Here is an 18,807-nt window from a genome sequence, read left to right as displayed (position 1 = left end):
TACTACCAAAACAAAAATTCTACCATTCACAAGACAGAAGACTCATAACAAATATAACTGGTTACTGGGAGGTAAACCACTGGAAATTGTCAAAGAATATATACATCTCGGGAGAATGTTTACTCAGACTTTGCGTAACCAGCCTCATCTGCAAAAAAATGGGTCATAAAGCAGACGCCCATACAGGGGCCCTCCAAAGACTTTACTCATCCACTGGTCGAAGACAATTCTCCTCCTTGCTACAGGTCTATAATGCAAAAATTCCAGCAGTTTTATCATTCGCAACAGAACATATCCCAACAAAAGAATGGTCTCAAATAGATGTTAAAGAAGGGAAAATCCTGCGGAAGTTAATCAGGATGCCGCAAGCAGTTCCGGTCCAATCTCTTAGGTTAGAACTATCGTTAGTTAGTTCTCATGCCAGAGGGATCACAAACATAATCAGATGGGCATATAACCTGGTCCATGCCGATCCAGGAACACTTAGAGCACTGTTAAAAACAGAGTCACTGGAGCAAGACTCTCCAAAGTATATATTTGGTATAAACCTAAGGAATGCTTTTAAGTTAACATCAGTCTCCCTAGAAATGTTAAAATCTTGGACACCAGTTCAGCTGAAACTCTGCTTGAAGAACCTAACACCAAGGCTAAGCATGGAACTTGATATTCAACACTGCTGCAGGCTCCCAACATATAAACATTACGCGGACACAATAGTTAAAAAAATAAACGCAACCATATATCTTTTTTAATCTAAATCATGGAGTAAGGCGATCTATTCTTCAAGTACGGCTAGGAATATTACCGCTGAAATCATACACTTCCAGGTGGTCGCCAAAACAAGGAGGGACTAATCTCTGTGACTTATGCAAAGGTGGGGTGCAAGATCTAGAACACGTTCTGTTTGTATGTCCAAGTGAGACCGTTGTAGCAGCTAGGAACAGATATATTACCCCGATCAAAACAAAATGTAATATAAATTCGGTCCAGATATTGATTTCCCTCTCTAATGGTCCACCCAATAAATTTGTGTGTATTAACATGTATAATTTTTGTAAGTCTTTTTTGAAATTATATTATTGAGATAATTTTATTAGCAAAAATTTTAATTTTTATTGTGTACAAATGTCTTGTTCTCGTAAGAGAACTGAATCAAATAAAAAAAATTATTAGAAATTCTCCAGCAACTAAAATGATTTTTCTAATAATGCTATATCAGCTTATAAACAAAAGATATGCAAATATACTTGTATCCTATTTCATATAGTAAAGTTTTAGTTTTCACATAAAGAGTGTCATCCTATATATTTAATGAATGAGGTTATAGACACTTTAGGGGTCCATATAAAATATTTATTGTGCCTATATAGGATTAGATACTCCATGCTAAAATGGCGACTGTGAAACGATGGGCATATGGCTGATCCTTCTTGAAATACGTGACAAGAATATAGGAGATATTAATTCAACATGATACGTTCTAACCTTTTTAACTAATACATTTAAAAAAAAAACAGTTTATTGTCAATAAATCAGTGTGCAAATAATAGATATGAGATTATATCTGCATCCTGTTTTAACTATTCCTTTAAGATTCATATTGGTTTTATATTAAAAAGTGTTAATTTAAATGTAATCAATTGACATGTAGACACTTTAGGTGTCCACACATAGTATTAATCATATCTATATATGAGTATAAACTCCATCCCAAAATGGCCGCCATAAAACGACAGGCATATCTTTCGAAACAGGTGACAGGGACTCAGGGGGTTGTCCACCCATAGCAGAATATTTAAACCTAGGACGCGACCAGTGCATGATCCCTGTCGTTTTTATATTTCTTAAAAATACAGAACACTCACAATGGGATTTTTCAATTGGAATGATGGTATCCCTATAGTAAACGGTGGACTCATTCCCCTACCAGGAATATTCACGCCTGTAGGATACTCGCCACAGTTCCTTGGGTAAGTTGCAATCTCCATATACAAAATAGAATACAGGTAGTGAGCTGGTATATAGGTATGAATTAATGGGCTCAAGGCATAATTGGGTCAGTTGAATTGAACAGAGGGGGGGACACAAATGGCTATGTGAGGTGTCAAGAACAGGCAAATATGTATGACAGCGATCACATTTTTGGTGATTCGTTGTCTGCACCATTTATATTTGTTAGTCCCACAACACACTGCTTTGGTGATGTGACAATACATGATATCTTTACTGTGGGAATTCCCAACACTGAGAGAAATGCAGGAACCAATACCTTTAGTACTTTGTTTATAGCTAGTAATGACTGTTTATTTATACATTGGTATTTATTTCAAGATTTTATAAGGAGAGGCACATGATATTTGTCTCGATTAAGGTGGCCTTTACTCTGCGAACACCACCAAAATGAGTCGACGCTTGGGATGAAATAAACCAGTCATTGTGATAAAAACACTTGGATGCATACATGTCTGACATTTGAGTTTTTTTACCTGGATTAGTCCATGAACCACTAATAAGTGTACTGTTGTTTTTTGCTATCTGTCTCTCTCTCTCCTTCTTTTATCTTTCTTTAAGATTATACATTTTTAACTGTTTTTAATACATGGATATAGTGAATGTACCATTTGCAGGATTTATCTATGCGATATAATATTTTTTCTTGATACTTTTGATGAATTTTTGCATCTCTTTCTTGATAAATTGATATGCGATCTATGTAATACATAACATTGTACAATGGTATATGTTTTTCATAATATGAAGATTTATGAATTCTGTATAATGAAAATTCTTTAATGGCTCCAACATTTTTTAAATAAATAAAATATAGGTGTCATTCCATTATTGGTCAGTGGCTGTCTTGTGGCATTGCAAATATAGGTATATGTTTTTTTGTATGATTGACACAAATGGTTTGTGGTATATTTGAGATGATTGGTTAAACAATTTTTTTATTTGGTTACCAAAGGGAATTTATATTCTTTTTTGACCATACATGAATGATCCAGAATTCTTTCTGAAATAGGGATGCAGGCGACTAACTATGGACCAGTGACTATTCTATTGGGAGGGGACTTGAAGGTGGCATTGGAGGGGACACTGGACCGCTCTGGGATGTGGAGGCAGAGCTTGCGCTCCGCCGGCTTTCTCAACACATTGACATCAGACAATCTACCAACAGGTGCATGGCGATATGCCCACCAACACACACAGAAAGGTACATGTTTCTTCTCTTATCACAACACGTGGTCCTGCTTAGATTATCACAAAAGATGCACTTGCCAGAACTACACTGACCACACACCTCCAGCACATGCTTGCTGATCATGAACCAGTGCTGCTGACGCTCCAGGCCATCCCTTGTGCCATTTCGTGGCGGCTTCCTCCGAATGCATTGTTTGAAGCTGCCTTCAGAGAGGCGATCCGCACAGCAATTAAGGAGTACTTTGCACATAACACTGGGTCAGTGGAGTAACCCTCTACGCTGTGGGAGGCGTTTAAGATGGTAATGCGTGGGACCTGCATTGCAAAACAGTTGGGGTGCTGCAAGCGCTATGTGGCGCACTAGGCAAGCTGGAAACTGAAATTCAGCAACTAGAGAGTGACTATTTCAGAAATCCCGACCCCCTCCATGTTAACCGATATCAGAGAGAGAATCTCAGCTTATAAAGGAGAGGCAGATATGGTAGCACACTACCTAGGTAAAGAGGCAAGGGAGCGAAGTTATGACGAGGGTGACCGCCCGGGAAAGACACTAGTTGGATTACTGCACAAACCTCATGCTGCCACATTTGTGACTGACCGGAGATAATGTCCTCCTTTTACGCGCGGTTATATGCCGCCGGTATAGACAGGCAACCAGAGACACTGCAAGACTTTTTTGATTCCATTCAACTCCTGTGGCTAGACCAAGGACACAGGGATTCCTTGGGTGCTCCGATGGCTCCAGAAGAGATTGCCCAAGTTATCGTGAGTATGCTTGCAGACAAAGCCCCTGACCTAAATGGATTGACGCCGGCTTTCTACAAGGAATATGCCCCTATAATTATCCCGCACCTTATTGAAATGTACCACGAGTCGCTTACATTCAGAAGACTCCCCCCCCCCACCCCCCCTGCCTGAGGGAGGTGGTAATAGTGACTATCCTCAAACCCGCTGACGCATGCGACTCATATCACCCGCTATCTTTAATAAACAAAATGATCTATGCGAAAGTACTGGCGAACCGATTGTTGCCCTTTCCGCTATTAATTGTATGGCTGGACCAGTCGGGCTTCGTCCCCGGGCACACGACATCGCACAATCTACATACTATTTTTGTGATTATGCACCACATACACCCCAATACTCCAGTGGTGGCTGCTTATTGGATGCCCCCAAATAATTTGATACTCTGGAGTGGGCCTTTCTCTTTCACCTGCTTAATTAATTCTGAAAATACAACGGCTATACACGCTTCCCACGTCACGAATTAGGTGAAATGGGGGCATCTCAGAACCAATAAGCATCACCCGTGACACCAGGCAGGGATGCCCCTTTCCCATGATACGATTTGCCATAGCCATGGAGCCACTGGTGGCCAGACTACAGCACCATCATCATGCGGAACAGGGCATTGGCTTTACTACCTGTGGCATCATTGCATCTATGTATGCCGATGATGTAGCATTATACGTGCGAGACCCAGAAACGAACTTGGGGCCAGTGATACGTGAGGTAGGCCACTACCGAGGATATTCGGGAATCCAGTTGAACTGGACCAAATCTATTCTTTTTTCATTGACGGATGGCACAAAGCCCTATGCAGTCGAACACCTCCTGAAATGGGTGGTGGAGCCTGTCAAATACTTGGGCATATGGCTTAGTAAAGACCCTGAAGAACTATGGAGAGCGAACTATGGCTGCGCCATGGACTGGTTGGAAACCAGAATCCAACTGTGGATCAAACTTCCACGGTCATTAGTATGTAGCATAGCCATCGCTAAGATGGTTGTACTTCTAAAGTTCCTGTACCGCTTTGTAAATATCCCTCTCCTACTCACTGCACAATTTTTTAAGCAGCTGCGATCCAATTTGGTCATGCTTACATGGGCGGGCCGACAACCTAGAGTGTCTTATGAAAGGTTAACACTACCCCCGTGCAAGGACGACTAGGTGCTCTGGACAAGAATGTATATGCGCCGAGCGCCCAGGCACAACAATTATATGCACCAGTGGTTACATCCCACCCAGTTCCCACCGCATTTATCGATTGAACACGATCAGGTATGCGTTGAACGTGGGATGGCCTCCGTAGACGGGCCAGCCTAACTAAGCTTTATATGCCCCACTGCCTCCCTAAAAGACAACCCACATTCCCCCCTCTACAGGATAAGGGAGAGGCCAAGCTTGCAGGAGTGAGTGGTATCAAAAAGTTTGCAGACCTATTTCCAGACTGCAAATTTCTCCCTAGTTTTGCTAACATTGAACACAGAAGCACAGACACTCCCGGACATGCTATTATATTATCAAATCAGAGCCACTTGCCGCATAATTCATGATTCTTCCCCCATCCTGCCGCCCATCTTTATAGGACAAGAATATGTCCACACAACTACTTTGCCGAGCAAACCCATGACCCAGCTTTACACACTAACGCAGACAACCTTTGCAATTGTGTTTTTGTGTGTGTTGTGCACGTGAATTCGAGAAATTCATCACAGGTGTTGAACCATCCTAGAAAAGTCCGGAATGGTGTCAGGTAAGCCCTTCCAGACTATAAAAGTATCCTCAATGTATTTCTTCCCAAAATTAATCCTGGTTTTGTGTGGATTTGATTCATTGAGGATGTGCTTGTCTTCAAAGGAACTTACATAGAGTCCTGCAAAGCTTGGGCCAAATGTGCTCCCCGTAGATGTTCCATGGGTCAGAAGATATAATGTCCCATCAAACTTAAAAGTTCTCTGTCAGAGCTAGGCAGCAACATTCTAAGACAAAATGCCTTGGCGTATTGAAGTGCCATTCATTTTTTAAGAGAATATCTTTAATTGTCTGCTGCGTGGCATCTTGCGGAGGAATTGTGTATAGGCTCTCTAGGTCCAAACCAACAAATAGGTGAGTGTTTTGATCATATGTGATACTTGTGATTAAGGAGATCCCTTGTGTCTTTGAGAAACAAGGTATTTTTTTTAATGTGTCTCAGTAAATAGTCCACAAACTGCAACAGTGGTTCCACAATCAAATGTATGCAAGACACAATTGGACGGCCTGGTGGTGGTGGTAATTTGTTTTTATGCATCTTGGGTAAGGAGGAAAAGTATGGTATTTTGGGTGTCTTCGCCAAGTGAAAGTCTGCTTGATTCTTAGAGATCCAATGGTTAACCTCGGCCGTTTCTAGCATGATGGCAATGGTCCTTCGTAGTCGTGGTGTAGGATCTTCAGTCAGTGGGCTGTAGTGTCTACGGTCTGAAAGTTAAGTGGTACTTTGTGTTTAGCAGTCAGATAGTTTCAACAAGACGACTCCTCCACTCATATCAGCTGGTTTGATAACCAGATTTTCGTTGTTTTTCAGTTCTGCAATTGCAGTTTGTTTTTTTGGGTAAAGTTATGGAATGGTTTCTTCTGTGTTTAGTTTATATTCTCTACTTCTTTAACCCCTTCGCTGCGTTCGTTGGCCAACGGCTGCCGCGAGCACTACCTCCATAGTGCTGCGCACGTCCCGCGGCCGGCAGGGCCCGCCCACTCAGCTAAACGCCCGCACCGCGGCGGAATGGCTGCTGTGGTTAAGCGGCTAAAAAAAGCCTGTTCTAAGGCAAGGATCTTGCCTGGTATGGAAGAGGCCAGTGGAAAAAAAGTGGACTTACTTTTAAGGTCTGTGGCGCCCTCTGACTGTAGGGTTTCCTCGTCTTTAAAAAAAAAGCTTTCAATTTGATCTGGCAGCAGAATTCTGCTATTTCACAATGGAGCTTGAATTGGTCCCAGGTAGGGGTGGGAGCACATCCAAGAACTTTTTCAAGGACATTTTGGTGTGCATCTGTAAGGGTGAAGCCAGTTAGATTAAACACAAGTGACTGGTTGTGCTGGTTCCTGACTTCGCTTGGTTTTTTGTCATGCTCCTCTTCTGGACTCCTTGATCAGTGTCTTCCCATTGCACTCCTCTTTTATGTCTCCTGCGAGGTTGATTATGAACGCTCCCTAAAAAAGGGGTTCTGAACATATGTCTAAAGATCTTCCTACAGGGATATAGATTTTATTTACCCTTAGTGCTGTGCATTCCATTTCCTTTGCTATTTGAATTACCTCTTTCCATGTTCACCCCTTTGTCAGAATTTCTCTTGTTCTTTGTAAATCAATTTGATCTCTAACTGACGTGTCAGCTAACACCCCAGATTTACATGCAGCAGAAAATCCTCATTAGGTGGCTACATAGCTAACTGTGTGCAACATTCATATTTGGTGTGAACTGTTTTTCTAGCATTTTTAGTGACCTCTCATAAATGGTCGAGGGTTAACTATCTTTAGTTCTCAAGGTAATCTCTAGTAAGACCTCATAATTTCCTCTCTAACTTCAAAATGATGCTGTAAAATCACTTGTTTTCGACGTGGGACGCATTTTGCCCTCCTATGGCTATTGTATACATAAAAAGTATGTTACTTGCCCAGTAAGCATCTGTTCTTGGCATGTAGAGCTGTAGATTCACAGGCTTTGCATACTCCTGCCATCTAGTGCTGGGTCGGGATGTTTGCAAGTTGTTTTTCTTCAAAGAAGTCTTTCCCAGTCACAAGGTAAAGTGACTCCTTTTGGTAATAGTGCGCATGGGCATCGACTCCATTGTTAGATTGTTTTCCCGCAAGAGGGTGAGAATGGAGTAAGCGTAGTACAAAGATGTCCATGCGTACTTAATGTAAATAATGAGAACTGCAACAACTACAGGCGCCCAGGGAGGTGGGAGGGTGCATGTGAATCACCAACTCTACATGCCAAGAACAGATGCTTACTGGGCAAGTAAAATAATCTGTTCAAGGCATAAGTGCTGTAGACAGACATGCTTTGTATAGACTATATAGCAGTATTCTCCCAAAGCGGTGGCTAATGGGTAAGTGTTGCAGTTGTTTGAAAAATTGTCTTTACACTGCTTGACCTACATGGGCTTGTTGATGTGCTAACATATCCACATAATAGTGCTTGGTAAATGTGTGTGGTGTGGACCATGTTGCTGCTTTACAACTGTCAGTTATAGGAATGTTACCTAAAAAGGTAATACATGCTCTTATTTTACTAGTGGAATGTGCTCTAGGAGGTATTAAGTGTTTTTAGCTTTGGAATAGCAAGTTTAAATGTATTAAACAAACCATCTTGAAATACCAGATTTAGAGATAGGATTGCCTTTGTAAAGTGTAGCAAATGCCACAGTTTTGTTTTATGAAAACATTTTGTCCTTTCAATATAGTACAACAATGCTCTTCTGACAAAGTGTGTGAAGAGCTCTTTCTGCTACGGAATCAGGTTGAGGGAAGAACACAGGTGACTCAACTGATTGGTTAATATGAAAAGCAGAAACCAGTTTAGGAATGATTTCTGGGTTGGTGCGAATAACTACTCTTTCTTTATGAAGCTGAAAGAAGAGTTCTTCGAAGGTTAATGCTTGTAGCTCACCAACTCTCCTTAAAGAAGTTATAGCAATGAGCAAGGCAACCTTCCATGAAAGAAACTGTAACAGACAATTGTGTAATGGCTCAAAAGGTGGATCCAAGAGTCTTGTAAGCACAATGCTCAGATTCTAAACTGGTGCAGGGGGTACCCTGGGTGGTATTACTCTTTTAAGACCCTCCATAAAGCCTTTAATTACTGGAACTTTAAACATAGATAAATGTAGACTGTTTTGCAAATATGCGGCTACTGCCGCAAGGTGCAATAGAACGGATGTGTAGGCTAGACCAGCACGTTCTAGATGCAACAGGTAAATAATATTTTGGATATAGGCATCTAGCGTATCAATATTGCTGTTGTTACAATATACAGCAAACACAAGGAGATGATGGACGGAGCTCTGAAACCTTTCAGACACACCCCCAGTCACAGATCTGGGTTGAATCTATCATCGTTCTTTAGCTCATTTTGTTACAATATACAACAAATCTTTTCCATTTTGCTGTAGAACATGCTCTGGTGGTAGGCTTTCTTGCTTCATTAAGAATAGTCATACAATCTGGTGGCAAATTTAAGTATCCAAACTCTATGACTTCAGGAGCCAAATCACTAGATTGAGCTCCTTGGGGTTTGGGTGTCTGATTTCTCCATGGATCTGAGTGAAAAGTGTGGAACTGAGATGCAGATTTTGATGTGGAACCACTGATCGTTCCAAGAGTGTGGTGACCCACGGTTGACAGGCCCATGTGGGAACCACTAAAATCAGTGTGAGGGATGTTTGCCTGAGCTTCTGAACCAGAAATGGAAGGAGAGGGAGAGGCGGAAAAACGTCGGCAAATATCCCAGCCCAATTTATTTATAGGGCATTGCCTTTGGCTAGATGGTATGGGAACCTGGAGGCGAAGTTTGCACATTTTGATCTGTCCACTGTGATGAACAGATCTATTGGTGTAAATCCCCATTGTTGAAAGAGAACTTGGGGATGAATAAACCGTTGGGTGTTTGGCAATCCATCACAGAATTTATCTTCTGGCAGAGCACCCCCCAGGAGTGAACAATCCTTCATCCAGAGGATGCTTGTTTCCAGTCCAGGGAGGACCTGGCTTGGCAGTTCGGGCTGGACTTCCCAAGAGGCACAGGGTCAAGGCTGATTTGCATATGGCCAGGTCTAAACTGGGGTGGCATGGTGAGCAAAAGAATGATGGATTTAACCCAGATCTCTTGCCTGGGGGTGAATGTTTTGATTTGTTCAGCATTCTGTCGTTCAATTGTGTGTCTTTCGTTTTCTCGCCCCAAGTTCGCCAGGTATGCCCAGACGTGGGTCCCGGGCTCACTGTGCCACTGGAATCAAGCTATCCTGGCTGATGGGGACTGAAAGTCCAAAACCCGTCCTAGGATGCTGGTTTCCGGTCCAGGGAGGACCTGGCTTGGCAGTTTGGGCTGGACTGTTCCCATGAGGCACAGGGTCAAAGCCGATTTGCATATGGCCAGGTCTAAACTGGGGTGGCATGTTGAGCAAAAGAATGATGGATTTAACCCAGATCTCTTGACTGGGAGGGAATGTTTTGATTTGTTCAGCATTCCGCCCATCAATTGTGTGTCTTTTGCTTTCATGATCTATAGACATGATGTGCTCCAACACCTAATACAGTCTTTGATGATACAGACTACTTGCACTAGGTGTCCCACTGCAGTCAATGCTCTTTGTGTCCGCATTCTACAGATGAGGCTTTTTCGGCTTCATGCTGCTCTTTCAGACACGGGTACCTCACCTTCAACCTGTATACATGCTCCCACAAGTTACAGATAGGGAGCTTGCGCAGTTCAAAAAACCTAGTTTCTTAATATTTTATTTACATTAACCAAGCTCTACGGTGCCCTTCATTCAGAAAAAAGACATGTATCAGCTTAACAGTCGGTCCCAATATCAGTATAAATTTATTCACAAGAGCTTTTGTATCCTTGCTTATGCTTCCAAAGGTGAAGGTCCCATGGCATTTGTGTCCTATGTGAAACTAACGCATTACCAAAATGATGCAGAGTTCAAATCTCCCAGCACATGCATACTTTGTCAAATAAACAGGAGTCTTTCTTTCGAGCGACATTCAGATAATTGCTCCAGCTCCTTTCTTATGGTCTTTAGACTGCTCTGTATCTTCACTAGGTGTTTCAAGAGTCATCCAGAGTTCGGGAAGGAAGGCTCTATGAACAACTACTGATCTATCCACACTGGTGCAGCTTCCCAAGACCACCAGTTTATAAAGATTCTACATACCCCTCTAGAACCAGTATAGTTGCAACATAAACAAATGCAGGTTAATTAAGAGTCTATGAAGGACTTCAAGTCCTGGATTCCCTGAATTACATCAATAAAGACTTAAGTCAAGCCAAGAACATGACTATTATGTCTTATCTATTGGGGTACGACAACAAGCTAACTACAATATATAAGGTACATTCACAAAAATATAGATCAGGCCTTAATCTATGAGAAAACAGAGCGTTTTCAGGTTATTTACTAATCAAGTTACAGCAACACTTGTCCTTTTTTATGAAAATACATTTCTTTATTAGGATTGATCTTTTTTGTGTACTTTATCATCTTTTTAAATCACATATATCAAATATATATTTATTTTCTCTATATGTATTTTTTTGATAGTTCTTTTCCAATAGTTTTACACACATAAATACCAAGACGCACAATATGTTTTTCACAAATATTCACATAACAATTTTATACAGAATTATTATTCCATTAAAAACCTAGAGAAGGAGTTATTGAACAATTCAAAGGCTGGCGGTCGATGAAATAGAAAACACGACACGCGTTTCGATGTTAAAGCCTTTGTCAGGCGAACCCGTCTCAACTTTCTCTATTATTTATTCGGGGCCTCAAGTTGATGAATAAGACCAAGATGGACAAAAGGACTTCTACGTGGTACAGAAGGGACCACCAATGTTATGGTATCTGATTAGGCACTGTCCTATTATGCTGGTGATAAAGTATTTATCTAGTTCCCAAAGGTTTATAGGTAATATCTCTTTAATATGACGATTACTTCATTGAGAATGATTACATAGCAAAGGTAGCGTATTATTGCGACCCAGGTTCACAAGATGGAAATAGTATTTTTATAATAAGATGGTCACTTCATTATGGATGTTTCCTTAGCAATAAAAACTTGTGGGATTAGATGACAATGATAGCGCTTATATGGCGACCAAAGGTCACACGATGAAGATCGTCACACCTTATGTCTTATCTCAAACTGGGAGAAAGGAAGTAAGCTCTCAGGTATAAAAGCAGACACCAGCAGCATAACATAAGTGGGCAATCAACATGTTCTAGCAGGATTCCTAGAAATAAAGGAAGAGACTTCTCATATAGGTATTTGGAAACTACCTCCAAGAGGAATCTATTTCTGATCAACGGGCTAGGGATTTTCCTCTATACATTTCTCAGAAATCGTCCAAAAATTAAAGTTGTTCCACAACAGCATTGACCTAGTTGATAAGATATCATGTAACTATTCAGACTGACAGCAATGTTGCACAGTTCGCCCAGAATGGGGGGCTAGATGTGGCATCAACTGTATTCCATGCCTGACATCTGGAAAGGGCATCTTTGTCCCCGTAATAGTCTAATACGTTTTAGTAGAAATCTTTCTGCATAAGAAGCCATACTATGAAAGTGCCCTGGAATGCAATGGAAATCGCACCCATTTTTATCATTTCTTGGGCACTTGTAATACCTTTTATGGGGGTACACATTTAGCAGCTGCTCAGCAATATTTCCTCATGTGCTTGGGGGCATGACTAATGACAAACTGTACATAAGAAAATGTCTCCGACTATGCACGGAAGCATCTACTCCTCTGTTATGGCATGAAGGCAAAACACACCCTTGAGAGAGACACCATATGGGCACTATCTGGGACAGTCCTACTGCCAGCAAGGAAATCCTAGCCATTGAGCAATGGGGTCCTAAAGGCATTCATTTTCTTAAAAATTGTATGGATGGGGTAGGAAGACTGCAATCACCATTGCCTTCAGGGCCACTTGCATCTAAACAATAGCCAACTGGTAATCTACTGATCAGTTGGTCTATGCTGCACTGCCACACTCTTTCTCCACACTGCGCTATGTGAGTCCCACTCAGCGCATATTATGAAAACACAAATTTTTGTGCTAATCGGGCTAAGAGCCCTGATCAATTTCAGTCCAACCAAATGAGGCGCAATACCACAAGTGCGCCAGATTTTGACTACTGCCAATGCTTACAGATTTAAGGGCATGTTTCTCGATGATGGGCTTTTGTGAATTTAGTACTGCCATTGTTATATAGTTATAAATTCTGTGTTTCAGCAAACTTTGATACAATTATGCTGGATTTTAATTTGTTTGATATCTTATTATATTTACGATGGCAACAAACTGAGTTTGTATTTTAATGTGTATTTAAATAATAATTGTTAGTATTTTTAAGTGGACCTCATTGGAGATCCAAACTCTTAATAAAGAAAATTAATTGAATACAGACAAAAGGGCCGATCCTCAAACTTGTCAAAATGAAACGGAAGCATCTTAGTTACATTATTCAGCTAAGTTTATTTCCTGGTTTCCTTCCATTAAAGTGTATCTGGAAGACATTTTACTTCTGAACTGAAAATTATCTCATGAAGGAACTGCCATTTCTGTTTTTATTTTTCACTAAGTAATAAAAGAATTTTCAGGGTCTTAAAGTCAATCCTTCTTTAAGGAGGAATTCTGCCATAAGGGAAAAAAATGCAGCCCTTTCCAAACTGTTTGGACATCTACTTGAACGGCTGCTGTAATCTCATCTTCTATAACATACACCAAGGTGATGGATGGGTTGCTTGACTTCACATCAGCACTGATAATTGCTTGAGGCAGCATTCTAGTCCATCATTTTTCATCTACCATTCCACTCTAGACAAAGGCTTGCCTTATGCAAATCAGCACTGACCATGCTCCTGATGAGAGCAGTTCATTCCAAAATGCTAGGCGAGGTATACTCCAGTAGGGAACAAAAGCGACCTTACTGGTGTGAGCATATTTGGGCCTCTTCAGTAGGGTGCAGCTTGAGTTACATGTCACAGTGAGCAGAGGGCCAACATCTTGTTATACTCGCTGCATTTGAGACATCAACTACAAAAAACAACAAGGTGATGGATGGAATGCTTGAATTACCTCAGCCACAGGTAAATGCACTCAGTGACCCCAAGGGAACAGGAGCAACCTTAGATCAGCTTTGCTAATGACAAGGCCCAAAGAAGCTAAACTGGTATGGGGCGGATTGTGATCCGGGTCAGAGGGAGCTGACCTGGCATGGGATGCAGCCTGAGTAATTAAGAGTGGCTGAGATTAATTGAAGTATCCCCCACATCATTTTTTTGTATAATTTGCAAGGCCTGAATCAGCTGTTTTTCTGGTCTTGGGGGTGAGATGTTTGGAAGTTTGCTCTTTGAAATTATTGCATCTCTCTTGTGTATATGGTTGAGCATTTTATTGTTCTTGTTATCAGTCCCAGGATGCTTGTTTCCGGTCCAGGGAAGACCTTGTTAGTCAGCTCGGACTAAACTGTTCCCATGAGGAACATGGGCAAGACTGATGCAGCTGGATCTGAACTGGGGTGGAAACGTGAGCCAAAGAACAATGATGGATTCAACCCAGTTCTAATAGTGACTGGGAGTGAGTGTCTGAAATGTTTCAGCGCTCCGTTCATCATCTCAATGTGTTTGTCTTGCATATCTTTTGCCATCCTGCAGGATAACTTGAAATTCTTCCTCCCACTAGAGTGATAGGGGAGAGGAAGCCTATGACTGCATAGAATGGTAATTGTTCCAGAGTCTTACAGTGATCTGTTGTACTGTGTTATCAGAGTCATGGTACTAGCAGCCCTAAAAGAAGTAGGAGAGGTACTATAAACATCTTGCCAGACAAATGCATATACCTTCTTTCCTTGTGGGGATGGCGTGCAAAGTAGCAGCAGCACATGAAAATTAGCCAATAGCCAATGCCAAGGAAATGTTTATCACTAAAAGGTAAACTTAATTTACCCTGGCCAGTTTCTAGTGCAGTTCTAACCACACCATAGAACAGTATGGAACTTGCATGCAAATGCTCTAGTCAAGATAGTGGGTCTAACCTGTTCATTACATGAGGTATCTCTATAGTAGTTATTCACAGGGAAAAAGCAAATCAAAAATTTATCACACAATAAACAATTTTCAGAAGGTAGATAAAAGGACTTAACTGCTTGCTCTAGGTAAATTAATGCTGAACAAAAAAATGCAGTAACAGTCTCAATACTCCTCACCAGGTAGGAAAACATTAAATGGATGGGAGGAAAACGCATAGGATTTACACAGGGAAGTACTATATATTAGAATCAATGTTTCATGGTTCAACAGTCTGCAATTTAGAGAATACATAATATAGGTGTACAGCAGCATTCTGCATCAATTTTATGTCTGCAAGCAATGTGTTATCCCCCTTGGCGCTCGATCCTTCCACACAGACTGAAGATCACAAGAGACATCAAAAACAGTTTTCACTCATTCCGAGAGGTAATATTGCATTAAAAAAGTGGTCGCGGAATAAGATCATAAAATAGAAGCTCTTTATTTGCAAGTAGAGTAGTCAGATTGCGAATGCATAAGTACGGGGTAGCAAGCAGAAAGGCAGCCCATTTTAAAGCTTTCTACAAAAAGTTTTTAAACAGTTTGACAAATCCATGCCTTGTTACGTTCACACAAGGTAGGTGAAATTAAGTGAACATGGTACTTACACTTTTACTAGGTACACAAAGAGGGGTTCCTTGCTTCACCTGGCCAGCTTCGATAATAACTCCCATCACTATAGGATCTCGAGAGTTAAAAATAAACTGAGGGAGTATTCGAATCTTGCATGGAAATACTGCTATGTGCCTAAAGAGAGGAAGAAAAGTATTAAATGCACAATCGGTCTTAAAACTCACAGTTACATTAGCACACTATAATTCTAGTTTAGTAGTCAAATATCTATATATTCCTAGGTCGTGTTGCCTTCGTATAAGAGGAGGTATTCTTTCTTTCTATATGCACTTTATCGCAGAGGTTTTCATACTATGGATTGTGATTTTTTCTGAATTGAATGGTAGCAGCAAGTTTTATTTACTCGTTTTTCATGTATTTTATTTTCATATGACAAACTGTACTGTGTTCCTTTATGATTTTACATCCAAAATCGAATAAGGATATTTGACTACTATGATTCTAATTGGATCAAACGTTCACCAGGAAGATCATTTTTCTTAGGCACGGAGATTATTCTGGACTAATCTTTCCAAGAGTACCATTGTTGATCCTGTGGATAGTTCTGCACAGATTGACTAAAGTGTTCATCCTTTTCTGAACAGTCTAGAGGGTGGGTGGTCACTTTGTCCCTTTGGAAATGTGTATGCCAAATATTTCTTTCTTTGCAGATAGAACAAAAAGTCCTAAACAAAATGGCACCTGTTCTCAAATGCACTTTGATGATGTTGGCGAATCAGTGATTTGAAAATGTTTTGTGTAATTTCTATTAGGTTCATTGGAATTCTAAAGACAATAACTATACATTTAAAACATAAGTATGTAGAGGACTTCAATATTTATGGAGCTGAATGAAAAAAAACATGTATTAATTAACAATTTTTTCCTGTTACCGGACCTTTCAAGAAAATCTATGGATCTAGTGCTAAAATAAAGTGATCAAGCACTGACAAATCCAACAGATCTGACTTTAATAAGTCAAAGTATGTACAAATGTGGTCTTCATATGCTCACATTTTTAAGCCAATTGCAAAAACAACAATTGATGGACAGAATACAGAACAATGTCATACATTGACCGAAGTAAAGACAGAAATCTGGGCTTAAATCCATCGTTTTTTTGCTCATCATACCATTCCAGTTTTAACCCAGCCATATGTAAATCAGTCGTGACCCTGTGCCCAATGGGAACAAGTCCAGCCTGAACTGCCAGGCCAGGTCTTCCCTGGACTGGACTGGAAACAAGCATCCTCGGACCGGTTTCGGGGTTTCACCCCTCATCAGCCAGGATAACGTGACTCCAGTGGCATGGAGAGCACGGGACCCAAGTCTGGGCATACTCGTCCCACTCGGGGTGACGAATGCAAAAACAATGATTGATGGACACAATGCAGAACAATGTAATACATTCATCCTAGTACCAAGATATGGGCCTAAATCCATCGTTTTTTTGCTCACCATGCCATTCCAGTTTGAACCCAGCCATATGCAAATCAGTCTTGACCCTGTGCCCAATAGGAACAGTCCATCCCGAACTGCCAGGCCTATCTGTTTTGCCAGTGCTTCTTATCTGCTTTGGAAAAGGGCAAAGTGAAGAAACTTGACTCCCAGTTTGCTTAAGCAGATACCATTAATACACTCCCAGTCTTCTTTGGTTGTCCCTCAACGGTGTTACTTTTTGATGCACCACGAAAACGTTTGTTTCTTATGTGTAAGGATAGATCATCTGTTCAAGTTTTGAAAAACAGTTCAAAATGTGGTGTGACTGTATGCTCTATATAAATGGTCAACAATATTAGTGTAATAACGTGCACCAGTATATGGCATTTCTATTGTGCAAACCTAGCCAAAACAAGCACAGTGCTGCACAAGGTCAAAGACAAGCATTAAGTCTAGTGCTTAATTGGCACCAAAAAAAGTGCTATTCCATCAGTCATGAGGCCACTGCAGCTTACACAATACATTGCCCATGCAATGCTGCCAGAGATAGTAATAACACAACTACTAACCATCACGCTCTTCTAAAGTGTGTCAATTCAGACTGTTTCAGGCCCTCAAACCGGCAAGAATGGCTTGGGCGGCAGGTAATAGAGATTTTCAATGTATATTGAATCAACTGTTGTTGTGGTCATCTCTAAATTAGCCAGACAGAGCAAGCTTGTGGCAGACTGTCAGAAGAACTTGTATTGACTATTAAGTGCAGACACCAAGCACCGGAAACCACAGGCTCAAATTAAGCAGTGAGCAAGTCAAAGAATTAGAGGAGAGGAAGCAGGGCTGTGGATGGTTAATGCTCTGTGATGCAGTCTTCTTTAAATAGGTGAGTCTTTAACATTTTCTTAAATTGGAGCACCGTTAAGGATGTCCTGATGGAGAAGGAGATTATGCTGAATATCCTTGGTGCACAGATGGAAAAGGGCTGTTTCGTGGTTTCCTTTTTTTTACTACTTGGTCTGTAGTCTGATGGTGTCCTGGCTGCAGGTGTTTCGAGATATGCCGGAGATAGTGAGCTTGCCTCAAGATAAGCAAGGGTGCTAGTCATGACAGCTGGTGAATGATGCTGCTGGCTTCGAAGAAGGTGCTGGCTGGCAATGGGAGCCAATGGCGTTCCATCAGGATGAGGGTGATGCAATCGTATTTCTTCAGACTCCAGAGGAGACATGCTGAAGTGTGTAGAAAGTCACTAAGAAGTGCCAGTGTGGATCTGGGAGACCACTGAGTATTGCACCACCACCATCCAGATTCAAAAGTATGAAGGCTTGAACATCAATTCTGAGGGCGCTTTGAGGAAACAGTTTGCCTTTCTTTAGAACACAGAGCTGGACCAGGCAATCTGTCTTTTGGCAATGTATTCCTTGAGTGTGAGGTTGGTGTCCAGGGTGAATCCAAATGACATGGCATTCAGTGAAAATTGCAGTTTGATGCAAGAAAGTGTCATGTCATTAGGCCAGGTTTGTATTGCATTTTGTTTATTATTCTCCGCAAATAACAGAATTCTGTCTTGGATGGGTTGTGCTTCACGGAGGCGCTGAACATACAGGTCTGGATGATGTGCAAGGAGTGTTTGAGGGAGCTGGATATCTGAAGCAGAGAAGACTTTCAAGAAGAGTTGTGTATCATTGGCATATTGGTGAAACTTGCTACTGTTCTCTATAAGCGGAGCACCAAGTGGGTCCATGTATAGGTTGACCGGAGAAAGTATGGAACCAGTGCTGTGAGAAGCCTCAGAAATTCCAATCAGTACCTTATTAGTATCTCTGTGCCACTCAGTGTTAGCAAAGACCACTGAGTAGAGTGGATCAAATTGTGCTCATCCTTCCTACCCCTGATCAGTAGGTGAGGAAGCTTCAGGTATTTTAAGGA

At 41.2% G+C, this 18,807-nt stretch overlaps 1 protein-coding gene across 2 annotated transcripts in view; it reads right to left on the bottom strand.

Moving 5' to 3' along the window:
- The window catches only part of EIF5B (eukaryotic translation initiation factor 5B), a 499,902-nt gene that overhangs the window by 42,163 nt on the left and 438,932 nt on the right, over positions 1–18,807 (bottom strand). For both annotated transcript variants that reach the window (XM_078658012.1, XM_078658013.1), the window contains exon 22: positions 15,441–15,579. In XM_078658012.1, coding sequence (XP_078514138.1) covers positions 15,441–15,579 — 139 coding nt within the window. The remainder of the gene's footprint in view (positions 1–15,440; positions 15,580–18,807) is intronic.

This window comes from Lissotriton helveticus, chromosome 8 (assembly GCF_964261635.1).
Source record: "Lissotriton helveticus chromosome 8, aLisHel1.1, whole genome shotgun sequence".
Classification (NCBI taxonomy): domain Eukaryota; kingdom Metazoa; phylum Chordata; class Amphibia; order Caudata; family Salamandridae; genus Lissotriton; species Lissotriton helveticus.
Note: the sequence above shows the minus strand (reverse complement) of the source record. Positions and strands in the feature narration are given on the sequence as shown.